This window comes from Coloeus monedula (assembly GCF_965178545.1).
Source record: "Coloeus monedula genome assembly, chromosome: Z".
NCBI classification, from domain to species: domain Eukaryota; kingdom Metazoa; phylum Chordata; class Aves; order Passeriformes; family Corvidae; genus Coloeus; species Coloeus monedula.
In genome coordinates this window covers 5643443-5667945 of record NC_138822.1, presented here as the reverse complement: position 1 = coordinate 5667945, position 24503 = coordinate 5643443, and the positions used below count along the sequence as shown (strand labels likewise).

Sequence of the window (24503 nt, the reverse complement as noted above, 5' to 3'; positions counted from 1 at the left end):
CAAAACAGAGATGAAGCCAATTTCATTCAGATTGCAGTGGTCTGGAATGCCTGGAAAATCAGTGGCTTGATTCCTGGAAGCAGCCTAACAAGTGGTTCAGAGAAGAAATACTTCAAACACGTGTGTCACAGTCATTCCCTGTAAATTGCACTTGCAGTCTCTCAAAACCCACAGGTTTGTTTACTGACAGATGTATCCTGTCTCTACTGGTTTATGCTGTTGAGCTTGACAGAAGAAAAAGCCATTAACTATGAAAAGCAACATGGCAAGGCTGGAAGAGTTCCATACAGAGGATTTAACAACAAACTACCTAGGTTGCCTTCTTCCTTTTAACAACAAAAGGAGAAAAATAACGGGGAGACAAGAAAGAATAAACAGTAAAATCAGCCATTAGCAATTTTTTTTTTTGTTTGTTTGATACAAACATTCAGCACAGAACAGCAGCAAAAATCAGGCTAGGCAAACCAGGACTGTGAGGCAGTATTTTTTATCTATTCACACAAGCATTTTGCTGTTGACCAAAACTTGCATATGACAAAATTCCACTGGTTTTAAGGATGGGCATATACAATCACTCATCATAAGAAAAAACAGAATTAAATTAATGAAGCTTCCTATTCAAAAGTAACAATTACTCACTTTTGTCACCATAACCACCACAAAGTTCTTCTCATCTATCTTGTATTCTTTAAGAGCAGTTTCATCATTAAGGATTTTACCTGGGAAATTAAACAGGTAGAAATTAAGAAGTTGTTTAGAAAATCAATAGATGATCTTAGGATTTCCATAGCTTGAGGGCTGCTGCCCTAAGTGCTGAAGATGCTTCAAACCATTTAAAATAAAAGCATTAAATCTGGAAAGACTCACTGGACCCATAAAAAAGATACATGTAACAAAGAGGAAAGCCTTTAACATACCAAAAGCTTAACCAAGTAACTTAAGTCTGCTTACACAGTAAGGGAAATTCCTTTCTACTTATCTTCCATTTGGTCTTCAGGTAAGAGCATTACCTGCAGTAAGAAGTTTGTGACCTTGCAACTTTAACAACTTGCTATTAAAAGAAGGCTAAAACATTAGAAAAAGCTAGAACCATTCCATAACTTGCCACCTTGACAGAAGGATGAAAAAGCCATCAGACAAACCCAGAAACATTTCTTATACTACCACTTTTGATGTTTCATAAGCAGAGGTGGTACTGTGACAAAATAGATTTGCATCACATCTACAAGTACCTAGGAACACAGTAAGCCACATACTTCTTTGCCTTTTCTCAAAATAAGCTGACTTAGAGGTAGCAGCATAAATCAGAAAATTAAGTCTGTATTTCAGAGAGTTTTACAGCACCAATTTCCACTACAGAATTTTCAGGGACTATTTTACAATTTAAACTGATTAAGTTTCTGAAGATGTGCCACACACTGATTCTATTTCACAACGTCTCTCCGTGCTAGTGGGCTGCAACTAGAAGGATACATCCTTATCCTGATGACTGCAAGGAAATCAAGCAACACACACTTTATGGCACTAAGAACACAAAAGACTGGTTCCACCAGTCTTGCAGGTCAAGCATTCGAGAAAGTATTACATGTACTGCAGTAACAGAAGTATCTGTAGCATCTGACTCAGAACCTACATGGGTCTACTTATGATTTTTTATAGGCACTTCGGGAAAGGCTTTAATGAATGTGTATGTAATATAATATATATACTTTCATAAAGTATATATACAGACATCCTGTCTTCTCGGGACACACCACTCTCAGGGTTTCTAGACCTTACCTTAATACAGATATCAACACAATGGACCTGCCTCTAATCAGAGTCAGCTGGGGCTACCACTTTGTTTTTACCAAATTCTACAGCTCGTTTTAATAAAAGTAAAAAAGTCATCAGTATACCCTTGTATCTCTTGTCCAAGAAAAAGGAAAAAAAAGAGAATCAATCTTTGGATAGTATTATATTCTCAATCTTATTTCCTATATTTCCTACTGCTTGTGAGGCTTATACAATACTGCAGATACATTCTGGCTTCAGAAAACACTCAAGTAATGTCACAGAATCTTGTGCAATCCTTGGTTTTTGCAATCACTGAAACAAAATATTAAGAGTGCCATGCAGTTACAGACGTTGCACAAAGCCTTCTGCCTTGTTAACATTTCTTGGTTATACATAAGACTTCCACCTTTGATAGAGGCCTGCAGTCAGGAGTATTTTCTGGAACAATCAATGGAGGTTTCAGAGCACCTTCATGTTCTTGACATGCACTCCCTTCACTGAAGTACTAGGGACATAAAACTTGCTATGAGACATAGCCCTGAGGAGCTGTACAAAGACAGAGACTCACAACACTCCCATTAGCATCTCTCCACTGTCATCCATGGCTTTAGCTTACTACAAGTGAAAAGACAATACCTATTACAAAGCAGTACATGACAGAAGCAAAAATTCCACCAAAGTTTCTTTCAAACTCAGTTTTAGAGGAAAAAAAAAAACACTAGAGGGAGTACTGGAATAGCACCAAAGTATTGACATGAAGTGAGAACAAAAAAATGGATTTATGTATTAGTGCCAGAACGAACAAGGCAAGTAAAATAAAGCTCAAATAAAGTTAATTTCATGTTTTAAACTGACATTAGCCTGGTTTTTGCTAGTACATAATACACATTTCTAGTGACAGAGCTTGAAAATATTGAAAGTACCTTTGTACAGCAAGCATTTGGTGGTGGGTTTCTTTTGTTAATCCAAAAGAAATAATCTGGTTTTTAATTCCCTGAGGTATATACAGCAATGCTTCAGCTATACACGGCATAAATGCAACAAGAAAAGAATTAAGCCGGAACAGCAGCTTTGACCTGCTTAAATCCTGAATTCCTGTAACAAAAGCTATTTCTTCTTCACCCAGCATATCCCCAAGACATTAGGTTGTAAGAGCAAAGATGACAGACACACATGCACTAAAACCTATTAAAAAATTCTAATTCAAAATTAAGAGCTCCCTTTGACGCCAAGTTTGGTTTTGTATTTGTGGGGGTTTTTAACCTGTCTGTACTTCAGTTCTTCGAATTCTTAGAAGACTTAGCATTCACATCCAAGTCAAACAACAACATAAAAAAGGCAGGTTCAGATAAGGTACCTTCAGAATATCCATTACCTGCATAAATTAGTTTTTGGCCAGCTACTGGAAAGGCATCTTTTCCCCTTTCTGATTCAATCTTCTCTTTCAGTGCCTTCACCTAAAGCACAAAAACAGTTTTAATGAAAACAAAGTTCACAGTACAAAGTTTTAAATACTGAAGAGTAGTGTCAATCATGTCTTGATTATGCCAAGTTTACCAGTCTTCTGAATATGTCACTGTAACCACCTGCAGAGCAACATGTCCCCCTCACAAATAGTCTCCTGCGCTGAATCAAATTAGGTAATTATTTCTCCAAGAGAAGTTATTAGTATGAGTGTACAACACAGTGAAAAAATAAATTGATAAATCTGGGGAACAACCATGTTTTAATCTCTTGACCCATTTGCCCTGTTCTTTCTCTGAATGCAGCGGGTACACCTGCTACAAACAGAGCTGAAGGTCTTCATCATCATAACCACTCTTCAGGGAATGCCTGGTTTTTTTTGGTAAGATCACTATGACATTCAGCCTTGAAGTCCCCATACGCAAAGACTTGTGCAAACTGTTCAGATGCTTATCTTACATAAGCTGTTTTCAACTCTTCCCCCTCCATCTCAATTTCTGGAGCTGCACACAGCAATTCTAAGCCTACACATTTACTTGCTTGCATGGACCATTGATGCATCATCCACACTTTCACAGCACCACATGCAGTAGCTCAAGTGGCACTGTTAGCTGTCATGTGTAAGAATGCTCTCAGTTCTCCAGAAAGACTCCAAAATGCTACCATGAGGAGGTAAAGCAAGCTCCTGTAGAAGCATTCCTGTACTGACACATCTGAAGTCATGTTTTGAGACAAACTGCCTGCACACAGTCGTTCTTCTTGCTTTCTTACAGACACTCCCAGTATACACAAAACAAAGACAACCAATCTGTTATGAGCTTGTTACTACAAGCCAACACCACCTTCTAAACTTTTTTTTCCCTGAATATTCAAAAAACCTTTTTCATAAAACTCTGCAAGGATACAGAACACAACATATTGCTTCCCTCTATGGAACTAAACCAAAATAGGGAGCCAGCTCTTTTTCCCCAGCAGATGAAGAAAGGATGCTTTTGGTATTTTGTATCATATATGCCATCCCAGCACCTTCCAAATGCTTTGGAATTAGTCTCCAACCAGGCAGTTGCTTTCCCACAGCAAAACTAAGAGCAGCTCACTGCCACACCTAAGTCTGGAGGACAGTCAAACCATTACTTGTTTTAATAATTTGCTGAAAGCATCATTCTCATGCCATTACTTTACAACAGTCTGTCCTACCCTTGGATTTACACTTATTTTTAAAGCTTATTTTCTTGAAAATTCAAAATATAATTTATTAATTCCCCTCCAGTTATTAAGGATGGAAGTCACTCATCTTGCTACTGAACAATCTCCTTCACCACAGATAAGCCACCAAGGAGTTTTTTCCTAAACTTTAATTAATAATACTGTCTAATACTTCACACAACTTCAGTTAAAGTCCTGCATGCACTAGGGCAAATTAATCCCCTGAATCATGTTAAAAGTTATGTTTCTAAATGTCTACTTTTTAACATTCTGGTTACATATACTTACACACTTGTACCAATCACTCAAAGATAATGACTCGACACTACTCCTTTTATACCCTGTTACCACGTTTGTCATAGATTCGTAACAAATACTGCAATGCGACTAATGTCTATAATCCATTTTGTGGGAGAAAATTAAAGTTTTTTTCATGTCCACTGCATCAATCAAGGTACTGGCTTCAAACGTCTACTTTGTCCTCTTCATTTTCTATTGCTTTATTCCAGAAAACTGTCTTTTTCCCACAAGGAACAAAACCAAGATGTGTTCTCTCAAACATAAATGTTTGAACAGCTAAAAGTCTAGGTCAGGGCACGCTGAACACACATGTGGATTTACTACACAATAACTGGTTCCATGAAAAGGAGTTAAGATATTTACTGTAGGAGGATCCAACAATTCATTTGCCTTTGCTGACCACCTGCGTGCAGCATTTCCCCTTATTAATTACTGTGATGTGACTGATGTACTGCAAGTGACCTGGGGCACTGCCTTCTTCCAAAAACCTCCCAAAATGTTCTCCCTGCCGTAAGTCTGCAACAAGCAGGACTATGCTTTCATCCCTTTGGTAGATGGCATTCATCTTCAGACATAGGCAAACTTCCACTTTTACACCATGGGGCCAAGGGAAATGAGAAAAAAATATTTTCTAGGAATCTGTTCCAGTGTTTCACCATCCTCACTGTAAAAAATCCCCTCCTTATATCTACTCTAGACATACCCTTTCTTAGTTTAAAACTTTTATCCCTTGTCCCATTGTAACAGGCCTGCTAAAAAGTCTGTCCCCATCTTTCTTCTAAGTCCCTGTTTGGCACTGGAAGGTTCTCCAAGGTCTCCCCAGAGCCTTCTCTTCTCCAGCCTGAACACAGCTCAGTCTTGTATCCAAGCTCTCTCAGCTTGACTCCATAGAAGAGGTGCTCCACCCCTCTGAACATCTTCGTCACCTCCTCTGGACCAGCTCACACAGGTCCACATCTTTGATGTGCTGAGGACCACCAAGAGCATGAAGCCCCAAGTTCAACAGGACTGCACCTAGGAAAAGTAACTCGGCAGCCACAGGCAGTTTCAGCCTTGCTGGATACACAGGAGACTGTGCTTCAGCTGTACAATCCCTTTCCACAATCCTAAAATCATCTCTGAATACTAATACTGACATAATTTTTATTATTGTGGTAGCCTAGGTCAGAACAGACTTAGGAATACACTAATTACTATGCAGTAATTGGATCCACGTGAAGGTATTTATTGCCTCAGTGAAGTAGTTATCAATGCAAATAACACCATGAAGTTACAGAACCATGGTGGTCTGAACATAAGAACAAACTACAGGTTTGCTTCTAAAGAACAGAGACAATCTTTGACTATAGCTTACCATTAACTTCTTAATTCTTGAAAAGACTGGAAATCCTGAGGAGAAAAGGCTGTTACAGTTTTCAATGCTGGTCTTTATTTTCTGCCTGTATTCTTGCCATGTACATCAATGAGTTTAAGAACAGATTATATCCTAAACTGGAACACAAATTACTTCAATTCTCTGGCTGACAGCTTACAAAAACCTGAAACAAATTTAAGCTTAACAGAACTGAGCCAATTTACAGTATTTTGCTATCTATGTCCAGAGACGCTCTGCCATTTGCAAAAGGAAAGATCATTTACATAGGTCTCTCATTTAAATGGATATTCACTCTACTGTGAACTTTTGCCATCCAAAGATACCTGATATGTTAGGTTGACTGACAGCAGCTCACCATGAGCTCCGAATTACAAATTAAAAATTTTATAATGTCATTCCACTTGCTCCTTTAAAACTGAAAATACACAAAATAGTCGAGTAATTTGCAGATTACATTTGAGAACATTTCAGAGCATTGCTTAACTGCTTTATAAAGAATAGTGATTTAGATAAGGGAATGTGTCATATCTCAAATGAATACAATGAACTGATCGCATCACACCTATTCAAAAGAACAAACAAAAGGACTTAAACAACTCTTAACTACTACAGCTTGAATCTGCAAGAAAATGCAGTCAGCTGCAGACTTCATCATTCTCCTGTTAGAGACAGGAGTTCAAGAAATACTCAGGCTAAAACAAAAAGTGCTTGCCTGTTCTGGCTTTCATCACTGCCTAGCCCAGGATGCCAGAAACACATCATTTGCAGAGGATACAATACAATTCTCAGAATAAAAAAAGGAATAGATAAGATCAGATACATCAATTCTAGCAGCAACATTCCAGTGGCACAGAATTTCCTCTTGTAGTTCTAACTAGAGTGACTGAAGACTTAGTGAGAAATAACTGTGCCATTAATTCTGCTAAGAGAAGAAAATGCATGAGGGTGCAACAACCTGTATGTCAGACAGTAGTCTGATCCACCTTTATTTAGATTTAAACCATAGATGTTCCATTTTCAAGGAGGAATTAAAAAAAAAAAAAGGCAAAAAAGGAGAGAGAGAGAGGGAGAAGCCCTCTCAATGCTTTTCAGAAAGACAGCTGCATCTTCCAGCTGCTGGTGCAGTGAACTGCTGAAAAAAGCAACATCCCAAACTTTGCCTCTAGCAAATTAGGTTGCTGAGAACCCAGACTTCAGCACCACCACTGGTTCATGGTCATTAAGTGAAAATTAATTTTGGGGAAGCACACCCAGCACATTGATCTGTCAAACTGAGAAATCATCCACAGATTATGATGCATTTTTCTCATAAATACAGATCCATAAACCTAACCTTCAGGCTTCCTAGCTTTATTCAACCTGATTAGAGTTCAAAATGTATTTCAGTCCTCACCAAATCCCATTTTTTCTCTGCCCTTATAAAATTTCACAGCACAATAAAGGGAGCCTGTACTTTATGGCAATAAGTTTAAGAATGAGCATCAATTCATCTACAAACACTTTACCCTGAAGATTCAGAAACAGTACACGTACAGGTCAGGATGATTTTCTTCTGTCCCCTATGAATTTAGACATGAAACTCTCCCTACTATTCAGAAACTGAACAGAACACAGTGTCCTTGAGAATATATGCCATGCAATCTGTTTAATAAAGAGCTAGAGCTGATCAACTGCTAACTGAAAAACCGAGGTCTTCCAAAGAAATACCAGTCATCAACTGCATCCCAGACAGGCATCCTAAAAATGGGATTTCATTAAATCACCGGTGCTGAGTTTCCCAGTTGTTCCTTGCAGTCACTTTCTGCCAGCTAAGCAACCAGGGCATGCTGGGTTCCATCCAGGCAAGCAGCTCCCATTGATCAAACACCCTCCCCCTTCCCTCTCTCACAGCAATTTTTATTTCTCCTACCTCATATAAATGCTAACACAGAAGAGGCAAAAATCCTCAGTTTATTCAGAGACTCATTTCATAAATCTTAATGTAAAAGCGAACAGGGTACTTTCATTGGTTTTAATGTATAATTACACAGGCAAGACAAATTTCTGAACTTCTTGAGATGTTGAGAGAAACTGAATACAAAACTGGAAAGAATCTCTTGTGACATCAAGCCACAAACCCACCTTCCACACCACAATATTCATCAGAAACTTGATGCACCTAAGAACAAGTAAGGTTGTTTGCTACTTCTACCAGGAGGCTGCTACAAAATTTACTCTGATGTTGGAAGTCTCTTTCTAATTTCCAGCCCAAGTTAATTCACAGACTATTAATACCGATTTGTTCTCATGCTGATGTTCTAATTCAAGCATGAGTAGCCTTCCCACATCCCGTGATGCTAGCCAGTGTAAAACATTTACACAACTTTACCAAAACTTGTGAGTTAAGCTAAGTAGATCTCTTCAGTTTCCTTTCATGTCAAGAGTCACAGTTCTCCACAGGCTCCAGGCACCTCTTTCCTAAGGTAGAAATTCATTCCCCGTGGGAACAGGCGGCCAGCACACTCGAAGCAGAATAGCATCACTACTCTCCCTTTCAGGATCTGTGATCTTCAGGGCTTCACCTTTTCATGAATCCAACTCCAAATAATCTATGCTGCTCATTTGAGAACCATGTACCAGAGTCTGACCCTCAATTAGGCAGCCAGGTACTAATGTTAAACTTTGTGTTTGTCAATGCCATCATGCTTCTATTGATTTGTACTCAAATACTTATCAAATGAATAAAAGGACTATGAAGAGATGGATCCCTAGACCAACTCTGAAAGACCTTCACTACCAACCTGCCTACTGCTGAACTGCTTCTCTTTGAGAAGAAATGCTGCACAGAAGTATTTTTCTTTTAATCTACCTTATAATTCTCTACCACTCCATGTTTTTTTCTGTAGTAGGCTAACAGGTTTCTCCCAGACTTTGGGAAAAGCCACAGTTAGACAAGGACAAAAGCTTTTACTCCAAAGGGCTTTACTCTTTTCCTCCTCCCTGAGAGAGGGCATCATAGTCCAGAAACTTGTTTAGAATATAGGCTTAATATTTCTGAGTTTTCTCCTCCCACTGCCCTTGCAAAAATATTCACCACACATTATACTGCTATACAGACACTGCTCAAAGTCAGGCGAGGACAATGCAGCTGTGTCAGACAATAAACCTGCTAATGAAGCAACAAACTGACCAGTGCAACAGGTTTTACTACCCTTAATCAAACTCCATGATCAGCAACTGATTAATGACAAATATTGTGCCTGCTACTGAAAACACACAGAGGATAAGAAACTAGTTAACTCCTCAGTCAATGCTTTACAGTACTTTTACTCGTAAGAATGCATTTGGTTCCAGCTACTTCTTTCTACACACTATGAAAGCAGCTTTTTCTGGCACAAAACTCCATTTACAGTGTTCTCTTATATTGTCTTTCTAAACAGGGCACTCGCATTTAGTCAGGAGGCAATCATGGTGGTTACACGAACAGATCGCTGCCCTACTTCAGGCCTCAAAGGCACAACAGATACAGTAATTGGGAAGAATCACAGGAGAGGAAGAGCCTTGTGAATCCAGTCAGGTTTACAAGCTTAGTAAGTGCATGGAAAAAAACCCAGTTGTACTCAAATAAACAAGGCATCTAGAATTACTCCAACATTTAAAAACAAACAGCATAAAGCATTCATAAACTCCTGTATTTACTTGTTGTATATACTGTGCTGAAGTTGCATATAAAGAAAGAAGCATTCTCTGAAGAAAAACAGTCTGGAATTGGCAAGGTAAAAACCCAAATTTAGCCCTGACATTAACTTTCTATGCAATTACCTCTGCCTTTCTAATTTCCTCTACAAAATTGAGCTCAGCTAAACGCAGGTGAAATTTATAAGTCTAGCAGTTGTTGTTATGCACTGCCCAGAGATCAACAGAAATAATTTCTGATCTCAAAGCTGGCCTCCAGGCCTCCACACGCTTCTGCCCTGCATTTCAAAAATGATCTAAGCCCTGCCTGAAAGAGGAGACACCAGGGCCAGTTTTCTGATGCAAAAAAGGTGACTAGAAGAGCTGCATTCATGCAGCTTTGTACTAACACAGGAACACAAATTTCAACCTAAAGTAGAGTTTTCTGTTTTCTGCAGCTTGAAGAAAAGCAGAAAGATGAACAGTCCTGCCTTTGAAGCCACAAAGGCTTGTTTTAGGGAGAAAGCTTACATTCTTAGTGGTGACCCTTGCATGGTCTTGTTGATTAGCACAAAAAACCCTCCAGTAGCTTTAGGCAGGCAATTTTTACAACAGGCATATTCCCCACAAACCGATTTACAAGTATAAAAGTGACATAGTCACCTGAGTATGAAGAAAACTGACAAGTCATTTCAATTAATTCTAAAAAGACACTTAAAAACCCCTTTTCCAATACTGCATGCTGACCAGCCAGTTGGAGTGGTGCCTCTGACACAAAAACATAGGGAAAGACAAAGAGAGGGAGAACCAGAGTCAGTGTGTAGACAACACTCTGTGTGCTCACAGCCAAGGCAAGCCAGCCCTTCCCTCTCCTTTTCCCGTTCCTTTGGTGCTCCCTGCAGGGCAGCACACAGAGGACAGCCATCCTTACAGGCACTGGGTAAGACACGCTGCACACCACCGTGTCCTGTGAAGTAAAGAGTGATTTGTTTCACTGAGTCCACTCCACCCAAGGGAACCATGACCAAAGAGGCAAACCTCGGTGGGAGAAGACATTGCCAGCCATACCTTTTAGTGCTGTAAGTTTGCACCACCCAATCTCACACCTACAGATATCCTTTCCTGTGCTTCAGGAATTCAAAGAAAGTATTTTTTGAAAGGTTTGTCGGTAAACACAGCCATTTACGCACAAGGGCAGCAATGGGGCTCTAGACAGTAGCAGGATCATCTGCTCATATTAACTCTTTTTAATTAAAATGTACTCTCCACTTTCACCAAGTTTCAAAGGGAACACCTTCCGGCCTGCTGTTATCCATATCAAGGACAGATACCCTTGCTTTCCAATCATATCTCCAAAATAGACCTTAAACATATGTATAGAGCTATCCTTAAGTGTGCACAGGCTCTATATTTAACTTCTCAGTGTACTGGTCACCTTGTGAATGGTGGCCCAAGAAAGTTTAGATTTTGAGAAATACAGCGCATAATACTGCTAAATTAGTAAAAGTACAAAGCTAACTTTCCTTTGCTGACAGCTAAACTGGATAAAACATTCTCAATAAAATAGCTGAAAAACTATGGGCAGAGCCATGGCATTTGAAAAACGGGTAACACGTAAAAACACATTCCAATATGAATAAAATAATTTAGTTGTATTAAGTAATTTATGCTATCTTATCCTTTCCTCTATTAAATTAAAAAAATAAAAAAAAAAGAAAGTGTCACCCTGCCCAAAGGTCTTTGGAAATTATATTAAAACACTCACTAGAACTTCAGGAAAATATTCCTGAACATGTGAAAGCCTAGCCTTCTTCAGCCAAGAATCAGAACTGCCTTGCTTGAAAATCCTAACTCTAGCCAGGAAACAGAAAAGGACTATCCACCAAAGAAAAGCAGTAGCAAAAAACCCCCAGAGAGTTAACTACCCAAACATGAACTGTAACAGACCATAACTTGAAAATGCTACAGTCTGAGAAGAAAGTATGAAAATAATGAAAAAAAACCCCGCATATACTCTTATTCCAGTGATCTCTGAAGTTACAATTTTGCAGAGTCATGTATCAAACCACAAGCAGCAAGTATAAGCCCTTCAAATTCACACCTCCTCTGCCCATGCAAGCACACACTCATTAAGTAATATAATCCTATGGAGAGGCAAGAACAACAAAACAATCCCCTAGAAAAGCTGAAAGATACCTACTGTACAACCCAAGGAGCAATTAGAGAAAAATACCAAGACTTCAAACAGAAAAACACCTTTAACCTAGAAGGGTACTTCTGGATTTTGAATTGAGCACTCTTCCTCTAACCACCAAAATGATAAACTCCCAGGGAAATACAAAAACAATCCTCTTACCCACAACTTCTGTAGGATTAACCTGCACTGAAACACATGTAGGAAGGAGGCTGTCAAGAGTACATTCACAGGTTACAAGCCCTGGAGTCAGCTTTCACCATTTCACCCAGCAGTAGTCTCTGATTCTTGCAGAACTGTTGCAAAGTTAATTCTTCTGACACAGTAACGTTAGCACCCAAAAATCCCCATAAACACATTTAACAATAAACCATACACATACTAAGGACACACCAGAACACAGCAGAAGCTCAAACTTCCACAACCAAGTGTTCTGCTGACATGGTGTTAAACAAGCTGGCTTTTCCTGGGTGTTCAAGTGCTGTGGTGGAACAGTGAAATCCGAAAGCCCATATTATGTGACACAGACTGTGGCCGAAAGACTGCTGACATCCTGAATATTCCTTGCACTTCTCTGCATTTTGACAACCAGGTTTTTAGGTTAACAGCACAGGAGTAGCTGAAAACAAAACAGGACAGACTTACTTCTGCCTGGTGTTTCACTTCAAAAGTTAAGAATGTTTGCTGAAGATTTTTAAAACCCTGCTTCACGTCTACACAGTGATAACTACAACAGAAATGCCACATTCAGAAACCTACAGAGTCAGCACTGTCAACCTCAGACAAGACATGTGGCTACACAGGTCTGCATCAGTGTCAGGCAGTGCTTATTATTTGCTCCTAACACAATGTTTAACATATTTACTTTCTCACAGCCAGGCAACAAAAAGAAGCAGCAGCTTGTGCAGATGGATACATGCTTCCATTTCCCCTGGTTAAGGGTGAATGCTCAAACCCGGAGTGGCCCCAGTCAGAACACCAGAATCACCACAATGGGTAAATCCACCCCTGTGTGGAGCTTCATGGGTGCAACACAAAACTTAACAAAAAATAGCCAGGCCTGCAAAAATTTCTCCACTTGATAACAGGCCTTCTCCAATAACAGGGCCTGAGGCTAAATCTTTTCATCTTCTTTAGTCAGTCAGGAATATCTGACAGTCTTCACCTAGTGCTTTGGCAAGCAAGGATAGCTTTAAGTGTATTTTTTACTCACTACAAATACTCAGTTGGCCAATGTTTTAAAACATAACTAAACCAAAACTAGAGTCACACTACTGAAGGCAAGTTTAAAATTCAACTGTGTGATTCAACAGGAAAAAAAAAATAAGACCAGTTGGCTAATTAGTTATTAGGAAGCGTGTTGCTTCAAATTCTTACTGGAGGTTGGTTTAAATATTCCTTACTATGGATGACAGCTCTCAGTTACAAGCATTAAGTCTTGTCAGAATGCTACCTTGCACAGTAACATCAAAGTCTCTCCAGATTAATTTGGTACTGAGAGTAAGGGGAGGAACTGCTAGAAACAGAAAATCAGTTTTACAGAACCAGAACCCAACTTGAGAGCAACAGGTTTCCCGTGTCTATCACTACTACATGATTTTTGGCCTTGTCACAGCACAGGGCAGAAATCCAAGTAAACAAGCTTACCTCTATCTGAGAAACACACACATGGTCCAAAGACTAAAAGTAATGTTTCCCAAACTCCACGAAACACCTTTCAAGGTGTTAGGAAATTAATCTAAGAAACCAGCACACTTAGACAAAATCTCTATATTTCAAAAAATCTGACTGAGAACTTCCAAGCACATACTTGTGACACTTCCTCAACACAGTACATTTCAAAGCATTTGCTGATTTTAAGACTCAGTTTGCAACTGAAGGCTCAAAGTGTTCTTCTCTTTACTAAGTTACAGGATTTTTAACACTTCCAACACCAATTTCTTTGTAATTTTCTAATGTGACAAGGAAATTTAAACATTTTTTCCCCTCTACAGCTAATAATAAGATCAAGTCTTTACCCTGCTCTTTTTAAAACAAAGTTCTCCTCAAAGTCTACCCAAATTTTCCCTACCTTACCACCCATTTCTGGCCAAACTCTGAAGTATTATGCTCATGAGGAGCATCTTTATTTTGAGCTACTGTAGCAGCCACATTTATAAACAGAGGGTGCAGTCTCATTTCCCACAATCCAACTTGTAGTCATTGCATTCTGCTGTCTCATAAACTGGTGAGCGCTTTGACTGGCAACATTCCTTCAGTCCTCTCCTTGAATTTACTTCCCAGGACCTTACTGAATGCAGAAAACAAGAGAAAAAGAAAAGAGAGTTTTCTCAGTAACAGCAAAGACTTCTGCTTTAAATATTTGAAGGTTTCTGACCCATGCTTCTCCTAGGCATTTGCCACGTCCCTCAGTCATAATGGTAACCCAAATGAGGTCTTGATCCAACTTTTAACTGTCATCCTTTATTTTTCCTAAGATGGAAGAGAGCAAACCCACAGACTTTATAAAATCAGATACAATGTTCCATAGTTTCTAGAGCTTCACTGCCCACCAGTCACAGGAAACCTTGCTGCAGACAATACTTCAGCTGCCAGCCTCCCCAGATCTTTCAAACCAAGGCCACAACTGTGTCTGGACTTGGCTATCAGAGTGACCATCCCTGCTCAGGCAAGTGACAAGGCAACTTCCAACCCTGCCAACTCACTTCAGGCCCTTCCTCTCATCTCAGAACACTGCATTTCCCCGAGGATTTTCCAGCAGACTCCGTGTGCGAGAGGAGAACATGCACTTGGAATCAAAACATGTCTCCTCCTCACTCGCAGCATCATCAGACACACACAAAGACACCAGTGACGGGGAATAAGGCTGCTGTGAACCCCACCGCATACCCCAACACCGGCTCCACCAGGGTCAGCAGAGTCTCTCCCGCACTCCCTCCCATCCTAAGCACAGACTGATTAATCACTGCAGCTCGCCCCGTGAGGCCAAACAATAAACCCTGCCCGCGCTCTCCCACCTCCACAGCACACACCTGCCCGGGCACACGGCGATGCACCTGGGAGCAAACACCAGCCCCTCTCCAGCCCACGCTCCTGCCCCAGCAGAAAAGCCCCACAACTCTCCCAGAACTTCCCTTCTGGCGGGAATCCATGGGAGGATGGGAAGGACCACCACGTTTTCCTTCTGCTGCACCCCCAGCCCCAACCGGGAGAGAGATGCTCTGGCAATACCCCCTCTCCCAGTGCTCCCATTATAAACCAGCAGCGATCTGTGCCCCACTGACTGCTAACCCTCGGCCCGAAAGGGAAAACTTTCGCTTCCTATAGCGCTCCTCTCCTCCCCAGGACTACGTGAGCTATTTATTCCCCCTCCCATCTCCCGGGCTATTTCCCCTTTCCACCTCCTGGGCTATTTCCCCGGGCTATTCCCCCTTTCCATCTCCCGAGCTATTCCCCCTCCCACCTCCGGGGCGTTCTCCTCAAAAACAAGGGGGGAAAAGTCCTTCCGCCGGAGGTTTGGCCACGGAAACCCCTTTCCTTTGGCGATGGGAAGTCACTCTTACCGAGAAGCATCCCAAGGAAAAGGGGTCCCTCATCACCCCCGGCTAAGCTCACCCCCTCGCCCCGGCCCCGAATCCCCCAAAATCATCCCGGGCGGGCACCGCATCACCCCCGCGGCCCCAACCCCTCACTGAAGCTCCGACCACCTCCACCGGAGGGGTCCGTGCCTCCCTTTCCCCGGGGGCGAGGGGACAAATCCCCGCATCCCCCTCCACGGCCGCGTCCCGGGGGTGGGGTGGGGTGCGGGAGGGGGGGAAGGGATCCCGGGAATGGGCGCACCGTCTCCTCGGGGTCGATGTCGATGCGGAAGGTTTGCTGCTGCAGGGTCTTCAGCGTGATCTGCATGGCGGCGGGTGCGTGCCGCGCTCCGGCCGCCCTCGTCCCTTCCCCGGGAAGAGGTGGTGGGGAAGAGGCCGGGAAAGGGAGGAGGAGGAGGGAGGCGGTGTCGGGCTCGGCGGGAGGGGGGGACGCGCATGCGCCCTCTGAGGCGGCCGGCACGGCGCAGGCGCGGGCGCGCCTGAGGGCGGGGAGAGCGGGAGGAGGGGTGCGGGCAGGGACTGAGAAATATAAACATGCAGGGGGAGCGGGAGGGAGCGGGTCGATATGGGGGGAAAAGAGCTGTGAGGTCATCGAGTCCGGTCTGTGACCGGCCAGCACTCGTGTCAGCGAGGCCGTGGCACTGGGTGCCACGTCCCGTCGTTTCTTGAATGCCTTCAGGGGCAGTGACTCCACCGCCTCCATGGGCGTCCCGTTCCAATGTCCAGTCACCCCTTCTGTGGAGAAATTCTTCCTGATATCCAACTAAACCTCCCCTGGCCCAGCCTGAGGCCGTTCCCTCTCCTCCTGTCCTTGTTCCCTGGGAGCAGAGCCCAACCCCCCCCGGCTGCCCCCTCCTGTCAGGGACTTGTGCAGAGCCACAAGGTCCCCCTGAGCCTCCTTTGCTCCAGGCTGAGCCCCTTTCCCAGCTCCCTCAGCCACTCCTGGTGCTCCAGACCCTTCCCCAGCTCTGTTTTCTTCTCTGGATTCACTCCAGCACCTCAATGTCCTTCTTGAAATGAGTGGCGCAGACACCGTACTTGTAAGTTGTTCCACAAGTTTATTAATACACGCTCGCGGGTTTATAGCACCTAAGTTCCGCCAGTGCAGTTTCCATAGAATCATAGAATATAAAGGGCCATCTAGTCCCAACCCCTTCGTCATGGGCAGGGACGCCTCCCACTAAACCAGGTTGCTCAAGGTTGTTTTATCCAGCCTGTCCTTGAACACCACCAGGGTTGGGGCATCCACAACCTCCCTGGGCAATCTGTTCCAGTGTCTCACCATCCTCACAGTAAAGAGTTTTTTCCCCGATATCCAACCTAAATCTCCCCTCTTTCAGTTTTTACCCATAGCTCCTTGTCCTATCACTACAGTTCCCAATGAAGTGTCCCTCTTGCTGCAGGCTCCTTCAGATACCAGAACCTTCTCTCCTCCAAGCTGAACAGCCCCAACTTTCTCAACCTGACTTCACAGAGAAGGTGCTCCTGATGAAATTGGTGGCCTCCTCTGGACTTGCTCCAGCAGTTCCATGTCCTTCTCCTGTTGGGCACCCCAGAGCTGGATGCAGCACTGCAGGTGAGGGTATCACAAGAGAAGAGAGGCAGAATCACCTCCTTTGACCTACTGCCCATGCTGCTTTGGATGTAGCCCAGGATTTGCTTGGCTTTCTGGGCTGTGAGTGCATTCTGCTGGCTCACAGTGAGTTTAGTACTTTGTAGTTTAGTGTTTGAGCAGTTGATGCATACATTTGATGGGTTATTAACCTGTGCTTGCCCTGGTGCTCCTTAGGTAATAAAGGAGGAGTGCTGCTACAAATAAACTTTAAAGTTGAGCCAGCTGTGTTGGTGAAAGAGACCCTTTCCCCTGCACCTCATAACCCCTTTCATCATCAGGTGTGGAATCTCCTTGTAGCCTCTTCCATCTGCAGGCGTAGGATCTCCTAGGGCATTTTCTTTGTACCCAAGGCTGTCTTTCCGCAAAAAGGGGACGCTGATGTCAGGCTGACTTAACACTGTATTGCAATTAAACTCCAAATTTCCTAGTATTGTGTAATGGCCAGAGAATTTCTAGTCTGCCACATTGCCAGCTTGATGTTTGTAATAAGAACCATCTTATAACTCATTTTTACAATAAGTTGGTTTCCTCACCATTTCCTCCCAGCAGCACAGCAGAGCAGGGGCCAGCAGACTGCAGTGCCAGGCAGAGGGAAAGCGGGAGACCCCTTTCCCTGCAGGAGTGAGGGAGTGGGGACGTGTTACACGTACACACAGGGCTGGAGGTGCTGCCTCTGCCAGCGTCCTGCTCATGCTCTGACACACAGCTGCCAGACAGCCAGAGCCTCCTGCAGCTTTCACAACTAAAAAGAAACCGCTGACTGTTGCTAGTAGGAATCTGGCATTCTTGACAGCACAGAATAACTTGCTTGCTCTGCGTGGAGAGTCATTAAGGGAAAAAAAAAAAAAAAGAGAGAGAAAATATCACTTGCTATTTTTTGCTTGGAGGGTTGCAACTTAAAATATGCTGCTTGTTCACTTCCATTATTGCCTGATACCAAATCTAACTCTGTACTTTGAAGATAAAAGGGATTTTTTTTTCAACTTTTCATTCAGCAGTCCAGATACGTAGGTGCTGAGCTTCACATGCAAACTAAAGTACCTCATGCTGAGGGTTTGTGTCAGTTTCACTACTCTTTTCTGCTCAGAATGTGTTAAACTACTCATTCTGACTTCTGTGTTTGCTGGTTAGTGTGAAGCAGTTCTGCCTAGTTGAGGGTTCATTTGCACAGTGGCTGTGTAGCTCTGCTTGCAAAAAGCCCCTGAATAACTGGGAATCAACTCCAGAGGCTGTGAATGGCTTCGCATGAAGTTTTTTTCTGACCATTTATTTGAATTTTGAAATAGAATGAGAAAAAAAAAAGAAGCTGTGATTTTTTTTTTTTCCCCCTTCTGAGTGGTTCAGGAATTTATGACAATTCATTGTATGGGGAATAGGATAAATAAATTCTTGGCGTTTCCTCTAGCTCAGCCCATTCAGCTCCATAAAATCTGGCAGTGCTTGACTCTCCAGTTCTTTCTTGCAGTTGCAGAATTGAGGGCCAGAGTTTTTCCCCCAGAGTACTCTCATAATTTAGTTTCATAATGCTTCTCCTTGACAGCCAGTGCTTGGTGGTTTTTTTCATTCTGTGTCTGAAGTATTTTGGGTAATCACCCTGTGTTCAGACTGGAGCACCACAGTTAGCTAACTTTATTTACAACAGTTTATATGCTGACTCAGTGAGCATACAAACTTCTCCTATGCAAAGAGAAAAAACTTGGATTGATTTGAGAGAGATGTGAAATGAAGCCCAAGACTTAGAAAGATACTTTGGTGGCAAATGCATACACTGATTACTTTTGGATTCCCACTTCCAAGTAACTTGATCTCCCTGGTGCTCTTCATCCAGCTTTGTGCTGCCGTGGCTTTGCCCTCCTCAGCTCTTTTTGGTTGTTCCCCAGAAACTGCTCTGTACCCATACCTGTTCAGAGCTGTGAGCACACCCCTGGGTTCAAGGACCCTCATTGTTACAGAACCTGTTGTAACAATATCAATGTGCACGTCTGCATGTTGTCACCTCAGGCGATGTGTGTGTCACCTCTCCAGCCACAGAAGTCCCTGTTGCATGATACTGCAGTTTGTCTGCTTATCTTGGGAAAAGTTTCCATGGTTTTCAACGGCAAACACTGAGGCAAATACTCAAGTCAGTGCTCTCGGTAAGACAGTTCAACCTCTGCACTAACATGCAGTGAGTACACACACCCTCTTTGTTACCTGGGTCATCCCACTGTCTTAGATACCTGTATGTAATTAAGGCTTCCCGTCATTATCATCACTGCCATAATTTTTACAGGTCCTACCCAGATTCTAGGACTGACAGCAGATAAAGAATATGAAGGTGACTCTCACCCCAAAGAACCGTTTAGGGAAGCAAGGGGTGAAATGTGCTGTACCGGTTTGGCCAAATTTAGAAATACATCCTCTGAGAGAAGGCAGGTCACCACCCCTCCCCCACCAGGTTCAGGAAAAATAAATTTTCCTCAAAGGAAAGTGAAAGACATAAAAACTATTTATTTAACAAACACATGGGAAAAGGAAAATAATGCTAAATAATAAAATCTCTCGCTGTGGAGAAAAAACCTAGGAAAGTGTCAGAGTCCTCTCTTTGGTCTCCTCGGAGCTGGGGCTTGGCCCAGGGCCAGGCCCTCTGTGCTCAGTGGAAAGTCCTCACCATGTGCTCTGATATTGAAGCAGTACAGTAGAAAAGGGAGAAAATCCAAAATTCGTGGGAAGAAAAAAAAAGAATTCAACTCTCAGTCTCTCTCTGGAGAGAAGAAACTGAACAACTGGCCAAAAGCTGACCCGGGAGCAGCAAGCCGGGTGCTGCCTCCCTCCCCTGCCGCAGCTGGGGAAAAAAAAGTCGCTATCTCAGTGTGACCTTGAACAAGCTGCAAACTGCTTTGAAAAAGTTTTGCTCAGTTTTTCCTTCTCCCTCTCAGACTCAGTTTAGAGGCACAGAAAGGCACAAAGTTAATTTCTGGGCATAGGGCAGTGATATGAGATACACATCATAAAGTCACCCCAAGACACTGCTTACAAGAAAACAGCACATTCTGTTTCAGACCTTTCGAGGTAGGTGCAGGCTTTTCGAAACCAAGAGAGCAGCAGCAGAAATGGCCTGAGCAAGGCCCTTAAGGTGTAGAAAGGAACGTGTTTTGGCTGTGTTGAACTGGGAGGAGGCATGCAGAGGGCAGTACTCCAGGCGAATGCTTGTCAGTCTGGATAACAGCAGTAATGGAAGGAAGAGGCAAGCTTTTGAGCTCGTGGTGGTGGTTAGGAAGAATTGTTACACAGGTAGATGTGTAGAAGAGTTCCAGAAGGGCAGCGCAGCCTGGAAGGGTTTGGGGTGAAATGGAGCACATGCTGGTAATGGAGAGGTGAGAGAAGATAGCACCATCACTGACAGGCAGTAAAATGACCTTACCCTTACTGAAAGGCAGCATTTTGCACTTAGTTCACAATAAGTGACCTATCCCTGAAAAATGCTTCAAAAGCAGGCTTTTCCCACTGGCTGCTGACATGAAATAGGCATGAGTATTAGGGTGAGATTTTCCATTGAGTTGACTGGTCTCTGCTGTTCCACATGTCTCTGTGCAGATCTCCCACTGGCTTTCTCTGTATCACAAATTAGTTGAGAGCGCCAGTGGACCTTTTGTGAAGGATGAACCAACTGCAGGCACATCTCTGGAGCAGGTGAACCTCTACTTAGATTCCATCTTGCAGTAACTCATACAGTGTAAATTAATTCACCCTCAATCTTATTCTGCATGCACTCAAGAGCTTTATCTGCCTCCTGTTGGTAGCATTGTCTCTTTCAGTACAGAAATAATTTGGGGGCTTACTTGCCCCCAAACTGCTACCACGCTTCCTCAGTCATCCTCATTTTTTGTGCAGGACTAGCAATGAAGCAGCTTCACACTGTTTGTCACGATAGTAAAGAGCAGCTGTGCAGGTTAATCAGCTAATTAGACAGTGAGGTATTAGGCAGAGACCATGGAGGCAGTGGTTGTATGCAGCAAGGTGGTTGTAACCACTTCGACCACTACCAACTGCAGGAAGAAGGGGGTCTGTATCTTACTTGTCTTTGGATTTATCAGTGATCTTTCATGTCTGCATGCCATGTGGTCTGAAAATAAAGGCTCATCAAAAGGGGCTGGATCCTTTGGACTTGGAGAAATCTCACTCTGAAGCAGTGGTACTGCCTTGGATGAGGGAAATCATTGGGTGCGTTTTCAGCAGCATGCTCAGAAGCATGGAAATTCCCTTCGGAGTTCCCATCAGCCCTTGGACACCATGGATGTTAGCACTGAAGTCTGAACCTACAGTTCAGTTTTGTCACACACACTGATGAAAAGTTAGTATGAGATCAAAATGAAACCCAATCTCTATTGATAAAAGTGACTAAAATTTCTTTTATGCAGGGTTCACACTTTAGGTCTTTTATTTTGAGAGTGATTGCTTTTCTGTTCTTAATTTTTTTAGCCTGATTGACACTCAAACAGCTGCCAAGAATACTTCGAATTCACTATAAAATAACAGCGTGGCAAGTGCATTAGACTATCATCTTGACAGGCTTATATATTTATAATGCTAATTATGTGGGTGTAGTAATTGTATTAGGAATATCTAGATATTTTCCATCAGTAAAATCAGTACCGAGTATGGGGAAACCCACAAAAGATTTCTCAGCTGACTCTAATCTGCAAATTTTCCTTAAACATATAATAAATGTTCTCATTCAGTTGCAAAACCTTTTACTGCTATTTATTTCCTCTATACGGAGATTTAGGAGCAGCAACTATAATAAGTACATGAACTTCCTAATTTGAGATCCCTTTTAATTTATTTCATACCATTTATTAAGGAAGTAAGGGTCAAAGGGTGGGGAGGGGAATCTCAGTCCAGGGAGTGTCTGCAAGGCATGCTGCCTCCAGGAGCTATTCCTGGAGCATTGCTGCTGACAGTTCAGCTTCACAACAGCACTGGGCTTGCACTTGGAATCTAACCCCTTCATGTATCATTTCGTTTGTTTGTTTATAGGCTCCCTTGCCATCATATCAGTGTCATTTTGCAACTGCAGGAAATGGGGTTTGCCGAGTAAGGCTAAGTGGGACTTGAAGTTAAATACCAGGCTGGTAGTGCTTCTTGCCCCAAGTATTTCAGAGGAGAGGTCATCTTCCAGGCTTGTAACAGCCATGGCTAGTGACTCTGGAAGGTTATCCCAACAGTGTCAATGCCCTTAACATACTATTGATTGGCATTGGAATCAAACTCTTCAAATCTTTGTGTGCAGAAACTACTTGTCAGCTAGGAGAGGGAGGTATTGAATTCTGTATGCTTCAAGAGAGTTTATCTAGAAATGAAAAAATCTTTTTGCCCATGAAAAGTTTCCTTATTCAATCACTGGTTTCTTTGGAGTGCCAGACAGCTGGAAGGGAAGGGAATAAAAATGATTGGGGTTGGACAAACACCTCTGAAGACAGTTATCTGATGCCTGTGTCTGCAATCAGGAAGGGCTGCTCTGGCTCTAGGAGGGTTTTACAGTGTTTCAGAATGCAGACTCTTTGCCAGCTATTCTAGTATTTAGGCTTTGTTTGAGCTTCTGTCCTGTCTGTGTCCCTGCCTGTCCTGTAATAACAAGGACAAACGGGAGCCGGAAGCTGTACATTGTCCTCCTGTGGTTCTGTAAAGCTGCTGTGGAAAAGCCAGGCATCTGAATATTCCAGAGCAAGGCCAGTAATTGCATGAGCCATTAGAATGGTGAATAGTGCAGCCAGCCAGGGCAGCCCATTGCTATTGACAGTTGTCACAGGGTGAGTCTTCCCAGCTTCAGGAGCAGTCGCAGAACGGATTGCTGAGTGCTCTATAAAAAGCTTCTAGGAAAATGACGTCAGGAATCATCAGCAATTAATCTAGAACATCGACTCCAAGAATAATATTTATCTGAAAAACAGCGAATCAAATCCTACAGGTCTAACTAGGCCTACTATGAATAAATTAGATCAGTTTATTTTTGTATGAGTCATTAATCATATTCCAGTCATCACTGTGGTTATCTGAAAGTATTTTAATTTAATCAAAATGCAGTTAAAACTCATATAAACAAATTTGTTCTAAGTTATACAGCCACACACACAGACCAGTCTTTTCCAGTGTGGTGTGAGGAATTAAACACCAAAACAGATAAAGATCAAACAGAGACCCAACTATGGATTTTTGCATTACTTGATTTTGAGCATGCACTTTCCAACACTTTGCTTTCTTTAGTGACTGCCAGATAAAAGAGAACAATACGCTGTTCTCTGAAGCTTTTGTCACCGTGTTCATAGCTTGTACAGGCCATCTGCTGTGGAGTAATATAGCTGCTACAGTACATTGCTTTCCTAGCATGTGTGTAACCTAACAGCTGGGGAGTGTGAGCCCTCTGGATTCAACAGGAATTCACTTGGATGTGTAGTTACTCTGTCTACATCAAGCCTTGTGTAAAACAATACCAACTCCTAGGTCACAGAGCACAAAAGTAGTTGGCACAGATATGAGTAGCTTCTACCCCAAACTTTTACTTGGGGGAAAAGAATGAATTCTGGAATTAATTCAGACCCTGATGCTCAGAGCTGTGTCCAGCCAGACTTTGAAAGCCTCTAAAGATCCCACAGCCTCCTCTGGCTCTTGCTATAGTGCATAATTGTTCTCATTTTTCCCCCTTCTAATCATATGCTGAACCTCTCTACTTTCTGTTGATGTCACTGTCTCTTGCCCTCCTGCCAGGGAGTGTGCTTCACTGGGAAGACGCTGGCCCCATCTGCTTGATCTCATCCCCAGAGGCACAAGGTGCCCTAAACCATTGACTCAGCCCCAACCCCAGACCCTCTTCTCAGATTATTTCAGTCACACAGTTCCAGTGGCCTCCCCTGAGCCCTTCTGGTTTGTCAGTTCTGCCTGGGACCCCAAACAGGACACAGTGCCCAAATAAAGCCTGATGGGTGCTGAGCAGAGGGGATCACCCTTGCCCACCTCCCTGCACCCTGGATAGGAGAGAAAATAGGCACAAGACTGTGGAGCCCAATGAGATAAATCCCAGAGTCTTGAGGGAGTTGGCTGATGTTGCCAAGCCACCCTCCATCACACCTGAAAAGTCATGGCAGTCAAGGGAATTCCCTGGTGCTTGGAAAAAAAGGAAGCATCACTCCTATTTTTAAAACAAGGAGAGAGACACAGGGAGCTACAGACCAGTGAGCCTCACCTCTGTGCCTGGGAAGATCATGGAGCAGATCCTTATAGAAGCAACATGGAAGACAAGGAGGTGTTCCCAGATATCCAGCACGGCTTCACTAAGGGAAA

General features: G+C 42.9%; 1 protein-coding gene across 1 annotated transcript in view; it reads right to left on the bottom strand.

Moving 5' to 3' along the window:
* The window catches only part of RAD23B (RAD23 homolog B, nucleotide excision repair protein), a 36145-nt gene extending 20179 nt beyond the window's left edge, over positions 1-15966 (bottom strand). The window contains exons 1-3 of the mRNA XM_082302147.1: positions 15810-15966; positions 3152-3233; positions 640-719 (exon numbers count right to left, since the gene is read on the bottom strand). Coding sequence (XP_082158273.1) covers positions 640-719; positions 3152-3233; positions 15810-15875 — 228 coding nt within the window. The 5' untranslated portion in view covers positions 15876-15966. The remainder of the gene's footprint in view (positions 1-639; positions 720-3151; positions 3234-15809) is intronic.
* Between the last annotated feature and the right edge of the window lie 8537 nt (positions 15967-24503).